Source organism: Phycodurus eques, chromosome 15, assembly GCF_024500275.1.
Source record: "Phycodurus eques isolate BA_2022a chromosome 15, UOR_Pequ_1.1, whole genome shotgun sequence".
Lineage (NCBI taxonomy): Eukaryota > Metazoa > Chordata > Actinopteri > Syngnathiformes > Syngnathidae > Phycodurus > Phycodurus eques.
The window spans coordinates 15,226,501-15,239,062 of record NC_084539.1 but is presented as its reverse complement, the minus strand read 5'-3'; the positions used below and the strand labels follow the sequence as shown (position 1 = coordinate 15,239,062).

Sequence of the window (12,562 nt, the reverse complement as noted above, 5' to 3'; positions counted from 1 at the left end):
TCTAGAGTGAGGATGCACTTTTAGTAACATAAGTGATGTTACAACAGGACCTTAAAATCATTTCTTTTGACAGGAAGCACAGCATTTTGGGAGGCTTCACAAAATAACAAATTTCTCCACTGTTTGATTAATGATAGACTGTCACTGATTGTTGATTGTAGCGTCGCTGTCACCAAATAGACTGCCTGATTGATGATGCCGCTTGTTATAAAATGTCTCAGGCTGACACAGAACAATATATTCCTCCTTTGAAGACACATTTTAATTTGTTAATGTTGTTTAAAAGAGAGGTGCGATGACTAAAACACAAGGGACATGAACCCGTCCAGAACTTGATATCAGAGATTGTCGATGTGGGCAAAAACAGTAAATTTACTTCAATATTTTACAAATTGTCAGTTTATTTTTCACCTCCACCACAAGCAATAGACGGCGAACGTTGCAGACAAGACATTTGTCTGCCATTTGTAGTAGCCTACATTACTCTATTGTTTCCACTCATGTAGGGAAAGGTAGAGTAGAGTATATGACAAAATACATAAGAAGAGAGGATGGGCAACCTAATATACAAAGTTGCTGTGAACAACCAAAACAGAATGAGGTCCAGAAAAAGTGGTTTTCAAAACGTGTCGTTACAAAGATTACAAGAATGGCAATAACTTGGTTGCAGTCCTCCGCCAAGCCTTTGCCTTTTTTTTTCATATGCCTGAATTATAACACTTATGTACATGTGTCTTCCAGAGACAAATATAAGAAAATGTAAACAAAAGTGAAAAGGCTCTGCAACTTGATCAGGAGGAAGACCAACACAATCAATTCTTCACTCCTCCTTTGGCTAAAATCTGTTGTTTTTATGTAACCTTTCAAAAAACAAATAAACAACATGTGTATATATATATATACATATATCAATCCATCCATCCATTTTCTGAGCCGCTTCTCCTCACTAGGGTCGCGGGCGTGCTGGAGCCTATCCCAGCTGTCATCGGGCAGGAGGCGGGGTACACCCTGAACTGGTTGCCAGCCAATCGCAGGGCACATAGAAACAAACAACCATTCGCACTCACAGTCATGCCTACGGGCAATTTAGAGTCCCCAATTAATGCATGTTTTTGGGATGTGGGAGGAAACCGAAGTGCCCGGCGAAAACCCACGCAGGCATATATATATATATATATATATATATATATATTATCCTACTATTATTATGTAGCTGCTCAAGAGGGGGAGGTCATGATATTAGAACCAGCTTTTTGATACAGTTTGAATGCAAGCACAATAATAAACAATGTAACATTAATACCTCTTTGATATTATCAGATTTTTTGGGGATTTTTTAAATTTGCATTGGCTCTCATGAGATTCTGGAAGTTGACTTAATGTTTTGCCTATCTGCCCTCTAGTGGTACAAAGTAAGACAATGCACCTCTAAAATGGAGTTCACCAAGTTACATTAACATTAGCAACACAAAGGTAAATATGTGCTTGTAATAAAGTATTGGCAATTTTGTAAATATTAAATGCTTTACCTTTATAGAACCTCTTAAGCCAAACTGTCACTGCATAATGGGACCCACTTAAATGTGAAGGCGCACAAAAATTACTCAGAATTTTGCCACATAAGTTCCATCCATCCATCCCTCTTCCTCTGTATAACTTCCTTATCAGCTCATATTTCATCCATCCATCCATCCATCCATCCATCCATCCATCCATCAAGCACCTATAGACTTCCTCTAAATTGTTCATAGGTGTGAACGTTAATGTTTATTTGTCTACATGTGCTCTGTGATTGGCTGGTGACTAGTCCAAGACGTAACCTGTCTCTCATTCAAAATCCGCTGGGATAAACTCCAGCTCATCCGCAAGCCTAATGAGGACAAGTGATGTAGAAAATGGATGCATGGCTGTTCATAGGAAATCACTTGTGCTATACTTCAGTTACTGTATTTAAATCACATTCTGGCCTCCAATACTAGATACCAAAAATCAAATAAATGTAAATAAAATGTATATTAACAAAATAATTTAGGTAAAATTCGCCTGTTGTATAGTCCGAACAAGAGAACGTAATGAATGAATGAAAAAATTGTTTTTTGACATATGATAGGCGGGATATAATGAAATTTTGATTCAATTGTCAGCATTTTATTATGCGTCTTATTTTAAGATCCATTTCTTTTTGCAGGTGGTGCCTTTTCCTGATGCAGGAGGGACGCTTCTGCTATCAAAATAAACACAAATAAACATGAACTTATTATCTAGTCATAAATATTTTCACGACATAAGAAATAAAAACAATAGAAAATGACCTGTTACAGTATAATAAACCAAACACTGCAACATTATTGTATTCATGCAGGAAATGATCCAGGTTAATTAATGTTGTGCGTGTTGATGCGTTTATGTTGAGAGTCAATCTGAAAAAGTGGAAACACTTCCATACTTCCAACAAGGAGCTTGGTGGCATCATTTGAGGCCAATTAAAAACACTAAATGATGATGAATGAAGCAGAGACTGAGCTTTAATTCAATTGGACCCACAGTTGGCTCTTATGAAAATTATATAAAAACAATGAAGCACCTTGCAGCCTTTACATCCTGTCGTCCAGATGTTGCTTTAATAACTGGAATGTCCACCAGCGTACATGAGCTCATTAAATATCCAGGTATGATGTCATCACTGACCACTACGGTACAATTAGATCAGTTGACAGCAGTTGATGTCACAGAGGAAACTTGGCATCGCAGCAAGCCTTCAACTGGAGAAGTCTTCCTCATAGAGGTCCAAGGGAGTCCTGGGACTCCTGCTCGTTGGACAGTATGGTTCTTCGGTTGTCACAGTAGCTTCGATTTGGCAAGAAGGACAATCTGAAAAAGACACACAAATATATTTGCTTTTCAATTAGTATGTGCGAGAGGGATGGCTTTGATTTGAGGAAATACCGAAACATCGTTTCCCATCTTAGAACAAAAGTTTACGTCCTTCAATCCCGGTGATGAAGCGATAATACGCTAGATTGACAGCGTGCACACAGCCCAAGCGAGGAAAAGAAAAACAGAAATGTTCTTCAACTTGGGCTCCTCTTTTTTCCCCCTCTGTTTTTTCTGTACGAGAAGTGTGTTTGCTGTCCAAACAACGCCTCGTCTCTGTCCTCCTCTCAACAAGTGGAGACCTCCAGCAGTACAAGCGTTGGAGGGTTTAGTGTCCGACAATACGACGCCCTGCTAGTTTCACAAGCCAAATCATGGAAATGGGAAGCTTGATTACAGATCAACAAGGAATGAGTAAGGCCAGAGCTCTCCTCACCACACATGCCAACAAGTGTCTTCAGGAATATTTCTATAGGATGCTTTAGACATGTAAGCAATAAAGCCTCTTAACCTCATGCAGATGAGTCAAACACAATTTAGCACATGTCGGTTGCAGCATTTAGGTCGATTAAATATTCATTTATGAGCTCATTTGACAAGAACAGAGCTCATAAATAAAACATAGCAGTGACTGTACCCCAATGGTGCCAAAATACTGGACAGAAATCACATATTTAGGGAAAAAAAATGAAAGCAGGGACTGGAACATTAGCATCAACATTAGGTTTGTGTGCTCTCACGCTCAAATAAGTATATTTCTTTTATTTTCTAGAGGGATTCCTGCGGAAAAGTCCAAAGGTAACAGCAAATTTATGCCAGTGGATTATTAAATTAGTTGAATGAAGCTGCCATATCAATAGATGGATCTTTCTTGCAAAGTTCTTGTTTTATTATCAGTGTTGCACACATTACAAAGTATGAACACTATGTGCAAAATGAATAACTGAATAAGAACATCCGTACATCCATCCTTCCATTTTCTGCACAGCTTATTCCATTCAGGGTCGCGGGGAGATGGAGGCCAACCCATCTGATTAAGGCCTAATAGTGGCCTAATTTACAAAAGGTTTGCAACAAGCAAAAGTGGGCACAAACGTGGTTGCACAGTCAGGCAGACGCGGACGGTGATTTACTGACCCGGCAAAACCAGGATTGAGTCTTCCAAATGAGCAACATTGCCGTGCATTTCATTTTGGACGTATTGGGAGGAGTTAAATTCTGCAAATAGATACATTTAGAATGCACAGTGTGATTTAACAAACCTGAGATGGTTTGCAGAGGCTGATTTTGCATCTTTAAACAGCGCGTCTGATAGGCAGGTGCAAAATGAGAGGCGGCAGGGAGAACTTTTCAGCTCTCGTAAACATGTTTGAAATGCCAAGAAAGATTATCATGGCATATTCAGCAATGCAATTTTAGAGCTTCTGAATTATTCTAAGGGCTGTCACAAGAAGGAGTCATGCCACCTGTGATAGAACTCCTTTTCAACTCTGCATTTCCATGTATTTGGGTCTGTGACAATTGGTCAAGGCCTCTTCCAGAGCATTTTTTTCAGGCGTGCTGTCCAAGTTTTAAAAGCAATGTAACGCAAGATTGGGTACATACCTTTACATCTATATGCCAAGTACTTGGGACAAGTTAAATCAAACAAAAATGGCGTTTGTGTGGTTGCCATCTCTCCCCAAATTATTAGAGTGATAGATTTATTTTCTGTAACTCAGCAAAATGTTCGTTTTGTTTTTTTAGTTACACTTCCAATTCCATCACATCAAACTTCATTTTGCACTTGTGGTGCGCTCCCAGAATTACTCAGAATTACCTTGAGCGCAAAACCCTTTATTATGGTGGTTTACACGTTGCCAACAGTGCGCACAATCTTTCTTTCTTTCTTTCTATCTATCCATCCATCCATCCATCCATCCATCCATCCATGCATTGCCCAAAAAAAAAAAAAACATTAAAAAAAAACTATTGCAAGTGGCTTTAATTCTTTGGAACTATTTAGATTCACTCATATGTGTTGCATATGTGCGTGTTGCTGGTGAACTCAACTGTTTATAAATTCATAAATTCATTCCGGTTGAGTTGAGATCCAGGTCAGTGTAGTGAACATACATATATGGTATGATTCTTGGCTAGACTTGGCGAACATCTTGTGCCTTTAAGACCTAAGCAGATGTTTTGAGTATCAAATGAAAAATCATACTTCACATATTGAATAGATGAGTGTAATGCATTGTGTACTGTATATCTTTGTTGGGGCTTTAAGTGAAGATGTTTTTTCCACGAGCATCTTCAAAATGACATGTTGTAGCAGTAAACACATCATAGAACATTCCCAAAGTTAAAAAGGGCTGTTTTTCCATGAATTCCCATGACTCAAAAGCAAAAACACAAGACCACATAGTTTGACCGTTAAGTGCCAATTGGTCTCTTATGCCCCTCCCCCTTTTATTTTACTAATTTGCTTCTTCAGTGTCCTGATGGGAGTGGGGGGGGGGGGGGGGGGGGGGGTAGAAAGCTGCGCGAGAGCTTTTTCACATTTAGCACGGGAACTTTTCCACTAGTTTGTGCAATTTAAGAGCAGTCAGTGGGGGTTTTAGTCATGAAAAAAACTCGCTGTCAGGTTTAATAGAAACAAAAAGATGCGGAACACCGGAGTCACAAGGAACCACTGAATTGTTCCGTGGGAATGTTGAAAATAGGGAGAGAAAATGTATACATTCTGACAGAGCTAGCTAGAAAGACAGACAGACAGATACACAGACACGCAGACAGACACACAGATAGATAGATAGATAGATAGATAGATAGATAGATAGATAGATAGATAGATAGATAGATAGATAGATAGATAGATAGATAGATAGATAGATAGATAGATAGATAGATAGATAGATAGATAGATAGATAGATAGATAGATATATAGATAGATAGCAGTGGTGGCTGGTAAAGAGAGGATGCTCGGGCCACTATGATTAAGCCGATTCACCTCGAATAAGACAATAATTAAACAATGGAAATGAATTATTCTATTTAGAACACTTATATATATATATATATATATATATATATATATATATATATATATATATATATATATATATATATATATATATTTAGATGAGCAGAATGATTAGTAACCAGTTAATGATGAGTAAAATTGATTCGTTGATGTCCCGTCCGGTTTTGGGCGCTACGATGCTTCCCACCCATCGACTCTCGTTCCAAGTTTGACATGCCGAGTAGCTTTAATGCAAAAGATTGGGCGAAGGTAGAGTGTCAGTTTTCAGCGTCCGCTCCCCTCCCACTCCCCATACACTCATCCGAGTCATCAGACTTCATTTCCGGTCTGACTCTTGCTGATCGTAGGCCGGTAAATTGGTAGGGTGGTCTCTGGGCAAGCACAGTAGATTTTTCTGCCTTATTTGGTCATTTGTGTTTATTGGTTGCTTTCGCTTCTTCGTTAGCTGTGTTGTCTAAACAGCTCCTCTTGCGTCAGGCTATTTTCCATGTAAATGTCCTATAGTGGCTATTTGAGAGGCTCCTATGTAGAGTATATCATCAAGATGAAATCCAACATTGATGTGTCTTTTCCTCAACAGCAAGTGCTTAGTTTTCTAGTTTTGTTTGAACTTCAACTAGCTTGAGTCCAGAGACTTGATACTTCCAGCTTTTTGTTCTTGCATCAACACTGAGGGGAACACAAATTTGTCTCCCCAGTGGAAGCATTTGTGGATTGTTTTGATACATCTCAAATGCTGCAAGGCATTTGACTGAAAGCATGTGGCCCAAGATAAGCACAATATATGAGAAGTGTGTATGTGTTCCTTTCATTTGCTTCTAATATACTTCAAAGACATTAAATAATCAAATTACGCTCTTATCTCGCTTGCTTTTGGAGCTGCAGAAGTGAGAAAGCTGCACAGAGGAAGAGGATGGAGGATGAGACAAGTTTTCCCACAGGAATGTTTATGAGGGAAGTTGCAAGTTCAAATCTCGTTTGCTGGGCTTGATGGAAGCGGTATAAACTGGTTAATTACAAACTCTTACACCATTCTCCCCTTTAGATTAAAAACTGATTAATTTCGGGAATTTCTGGCAGGGGTCAGTGAACAGCAACACAAACACAAGCCGAGCATACAAACTCCACACATGAAGGCCAAGATTCAAACCCAGAAGTGCAAAACTGTGAGGCAGACGAGCTAACCACTACTGCACCTTCTGTGGCGAAACTACTTTGATGTAATTACCTTTACTACAGTAACACTTCCAACAAGCAGTACAGTTGGTGCCACTTGTTTTTTTTTTGTTGGTAAATAAGAAACGTCTATCTCAACACTTTTTTCAAACGACACGTTAGTTTTCTTCTGATTCTGTGCATGAAGCTGGAAGTCTTGCTTAAAAGAATTATTATTATTCTTTGAACAAATCAAACCGTGAGACTGTGTTGAAAAGAAACAAATGAGTAAATAAACACCAGCATGGTCTTGCAGCAACAAATCAGAACCCTTTCAATCCAATGTAGCGCGATTCAGGGATTACAACAATAGGTAGAACCTGTACAAAGCAAAGTTTGGAGCAAAGTAAAGTAAATATGATGCACTTTGGTAGTAGATTTTCTTCTTTCAGAAGTAACTATTCAGATTTTCCTGTTCACGCACACACACAAACGCACACATGCCAAAAATAGAACAGACAGAAGAATCACTTGGCCAGCTCTCAATACAAGAAATATGTTGGACAGACCAATAGGGAGTTCAGGCCTCATCTTGTCCACCTCATAGATAGTAAACATCTGGAGACGCATTCTACCGGCAGTGACGGAATGATTGGCACCGCAACCAAAACGCATTGCTTCACTTGTTACAATTGGTGACGCAAAGCTGCTCAAAACACGGATTCCAATCAAACGTTACACACTCTCCCGCCACAATTTAACTTAAGCCCACTCTTTACTTATTTATACAACACAAGTTTTACCTTGATGCTGCTGGTTAGTAACTGATTGACCATGATGAGATGACTCATTAAAGCATGTCACAAAAAGCCTCCAAATTCAGCTCTGTTGTTTTATTAGTGAGCATTAATATAAAACACCATAAGGCTCACATTAGCAAAACAAGACACAACAAAAAAGTGTATCCTTTGTGATTTGATACACGATCTGGTACCTTAATAATATAAAGCACTGCATTGTCTGACAAATCTTATAGGAATGTTTTGGATTGCTTGGTAGAAGTAGGTCATCCTTATGAGAAATGGAAGAAAAAAATTGCCGCTATAACGTGTCGGTGCGCAGATGTCTCGGGCTCTGATCTTTGTATTGAAATGCAAATAATCCCAGTGTGAAAGCTAAGCAGCAAGCATTCACTGTAATTGAACTGAGTGAACGCTGAAACACATGCATTCAACTGCAGCTCAATATCCATCCTTCCATGTTTCCATCTAATTAGACATTGTGAAGCATTAAAACATCCAATTGTGAGGAACAAATGTCCTACAACAAAGCGACACAGGCTTCTTACATCTATGCGGTTCTGCGAGTACGAAAATGAACTGGTTGTGGATGAGAATAGCGGTCAGCTCCGCCAGCTATTCTGCTCGCCACTAGTGTCGCGATATTCATGCCAGCGGGACCACGGGTCTGGCGGTGAGAGAGGGGCAGCGTTGTTCGTCGCCAAAATGTTATGTCCAGTAATGCACGGACAACAACTGTGTGATCACGGGAACTTGATTCATATCACATTTACAACACGCAACAACGTCCGTGGCGCTACGATATTGTGTCATCACACTGATGGTAATACGGCAGAACCATGCTATAACCATGTGGAAATTACACCGATAGATGGTCACTTTCAAAATAGGAAAGTCTATCCTCAAATAACAGGTGGAATACAGCCAAAGAAACAGAGAATTGCTTTATTTTTTGGAACCTGTCTATGATTTGTTTTTATTTAGTTTTGATGCCGGTCCGTCAAAGTATGTCTTTATGTGCAACCGGTCGGTGGCGCACAAAAGGTTGGGGACTGTCGTACTGTGCTGAAAAAATATCAATGACGTCATCCATCAATTGACTTTGACTCAACTTCCATCATATTATGGATCGACGACAGAATATCTTTCGTCGTTCAACCCCTCAGCGATAGAATATATGAGTTTTACTTTTTGAATTGAATGACTGAAATAAATCCTCTGATATTCTATTGAGATGGGCCTGTATACCGCTGGTGTCCCCATTCACTTACTTATTATATTCCTGTATGGTTGCAATTGACATCTGCATATTTGGTATTTATTATTCATGTACAGTTGCCACATACACTGCTGCTCACATTGGGCTCTGACTCTTTTCCTGATGTTTTTCATTTACATTTCTGCTATTATTCTTCTTCTTTGCTGCTACTCTGGAACTGGAATATCACAATTCCGGGACTAATAATGGCATATTCTATTGCATTCAAAATCGATTCTATTCTATAACTGTGAAAATATAAATTGATCAAATAAAATGTATATAAAATATCAGCTAAAAAGTAAGTCAGCTTATCCGACTCCTGAATAAACATTCATTTGGTAACAGACTATTAATACGGGCTAAAAGTGTATTTTCTTTATTTTTGTGTGCCTAGCGTGCAAGAAGAATGTTTCTCCAAGTTATCCCTTCTTCAGTTGAACAGATATTGTAATGTATCAGGAGATTCCGATTACGGGCATTTGTCATTATTCAGTGAGTAAAGTCAAGTCATAGTGTGAAGTGATTATTTTGTGGGCTAAGAAAATAGTATAGAAAATGTTTTTTTCCCTTTCCCAAGCTTATGACAATGTTTTTTTTCTCTGCAAAACTGGAAATGGCTTATTGTGGCTTCCACCCCAAGACAAATTATTGAAGGAACTTCCATATGAATACAAATACTGTATAAACACAGTCGGATCTTATTACTTATGTGTATGAGTATATGAATAAACGACTGTATACAATATTGCCGGTCATCAGCTCCTCTTAAAATGTTGAAGCCATATCAATTATTTCAAATAAAAGTCTTGTCTCTTCTATGGCGACAATAGCAGGGTGTCAACAGTGACAACAACAGCAACAGCCAAAGAACATGACAGCCAGTGGACCAAAAACGTGTCTGGAGCGTTAATATTAACATAATAATATGCAGGTAATCCTTCTTATCCGAGTCATCTTGGTAAAATAACCACCGGCCAAATGCTGTTAAGAAACACCAAATAATAAAACAAACATACTGTTGAGAACACACTTGACTGCGTGTGTGTGCGTGTGTGTGCGTGTGTGTGTGTGTGTGTGTGTGTGTGTGTGTGTGTACAAAGTTCATACTGAAACGAGTGTCCTGCAGCCTCTTCAGGAGCTTTTTCTGGGTTTCTGGGACATAAAGTCCCCTATGTGTCATGTTTGCTTCTTTTCAAGCAGGAACTCTCAATTAAGTAGCTCAATCCTTGTAAAGGACCTGTGTGTGTGTGTGTGTTTGTGTGTGCGTGTGTTTTGCTGTTATTTTAAATTACACACCCACACAAAGGATGGACAGATGCTTCATGCCATTTGATATCTGAATTGAAACATGATAAATGAGCAGTCATTTTCATTTTGTTATCCAGTTCTTCAGACCAGCTCTTCCAAACACTTCATATTCTGTAAATACGTGATTTATTATTTAATAATCAATTGCAGTGACAGTATATTATATATATATATATATATATATATATATATATATATATATATATATATATATATATATATATATATTACTGTACTGTAGTAACACTTTCTACACGTGACTTGTCTGGCCTAAACACATTTTGTTGGAACCCAGTCTTATTTAATTAGTTTGTGTGCATGGTTGTACACAAAAGCGACCATGTGGTCCTTTTGAAACTTTTCCACAAAATATTTTACTTGGAAAGGTTCTTTGGATATTTGTGATAAGAATTGGTTGCTTTTCACCTCAATCTAAAAGCTATTTGCCACATCTTCAAAATCTAAATCCAAGACTACTGACTGTTCTTATTGAATAAACTTCAAATATAGTGAATTTGAGAGATCCTCTTGCAGTTGCAGATTTCCACTTCAAACGCTCTGTTACAATTGTCGGATTGGGTAATGAAAAGATTTTGAAAATCTTAACACACCTGAAGCAAATCTTACAACAGGTTCTGACAAGAATTTAATGGGAACCAGCGGATATATGTTTGAAAGTGGACTATTTTTCAACAACCTGATTGATTTTGTAACCTATGGAGTGATTTACCTCATCCTAAATCCTGCAATAGAATTATCCACAAAGATGGCCGACCTGCTGTGCAGAAAACATTTTGCCCCAAAACCCACACTGTATGCAAAAACATGTTTAGGCTTTTAGTGATAAGGTGTTTAAGGGAGGAAAGCCTTCATATTTGTGCCAATGCATTTTTAGAACGTCTACTCCGACTCATCATTGTATGACCAGTTATAAAAATACCACTTGTAATGTTATTATGACGTGAAAAAAGGAGTCACCATTTTGAGGTGCGGCCTTTATGTAGTCAAATGGGAGACATGTGCAACGATTTAATTTGGACAAATGTGTGTTCCCTCAAGGCTCAGTAGTGCGGCAACTCCGAGGGCAAAAAGAGCGGCATCTATGCCTCCACGTAAGTAAACAAGCAAACAGGAAGAACTTGGAACGGCAGGCTCGCAGTGTGTGCCGCTACTGAGCGAGTAATAAAGGAAGTGTGACACCTGCTAATCACATTTAGGATAAGAGGCGGCCCCGTTCGGCCTCTGCAGCATTTTAATTTCATCTCCCGTCGTCCAATCGTTCATTCCTTCATGTTTAGTTCACTGGAAGCCTTTTGCTTCAATTTAGATCCCAGGACAAGATAATTCAATTCAACAAGAATCTAGCCGGCAAATCTTATTCATGACAAAACATGTCTTCTCTTTAGTACGAGCATCACATATTGTTTAAACCTATTTTGCAGGATGCCCTGAGGGTGAAACATTAGCGTTTACACTTATGCATAATTGATAAAATACTGTATGTGCATGGAAATGAAAGGGCTCCAAAACAAACCCAGGGAGGTTAAGAGTTTGTTTCACAAATGGGAACGAGCCAGCAGCAACTGCTAGGGAAAGACATATGATACATACAGCCATAAGCGTGAATTCCAGAAATGGACCCAAACATTTTAAAAGTCACTAAAACACACCACCAGAGGGTCGAGTTCATGTTTGGCATCCAAGTCGAGGCCACTGAAACACTCACACAATATTCAGCTGCCTTTAAAACAAACAGACTCAAATCCAACAGAATCATTTTGCCATTGCTACATGGATTTTGTACAAAAATAATAATAATAATAACATAGAAACGGCAAAAATGATACAAACCAAATGATCCAGCAAAAGTCCAGATTTCATCTCCAAATGTAATAGAAGCTCCAAAGAGTGCACCAGAAATGACTAGTCCATTACTTGTCTTAGCTGAGATATGAAGTCTAAAATTCACCAGCAGTTACAACAAGGTCACCCCTTTAATACTGAATAAAATGCTCTGGCGAGATCAGTGACGCTCAAACCTATGAACTTTTATTATTTTTATTATTAACGGAGCTCTGTCATTCTTCAGTCTCAATCCATGAATCATTATTGAAGCGTGTAGGCTACAACATTTTGGG

The 12,562-nt window shown here is 38.6% G+C and overlaps 1 protein-coding gene across 1 annotated transcript in view; it reads right to left on the bottom strand.

Moving 5' to 3' along the window:
• Window positions 1-412: 412 nt before the first annotated feature.
• si:dkey-247m21.3 (5-hydroxytryptamine receptor 4) overlaps window positions 413-12,562 on the bottom strand; it is a 40,319-nt gene continuing 28,169 nt past the window's right edge. The window contains exon 7 of the mRNA XM_061698323.1: window positions 413-2,871. Coding sequence (XP_061554307.1) covers window positions 2,778-2,871 — 94 coding nt within the window. The 3' untranslated portion in view covers window positions 413-2,777. The remainder of the gene's footprint in view (window positions 2,872-12,562) is intronic.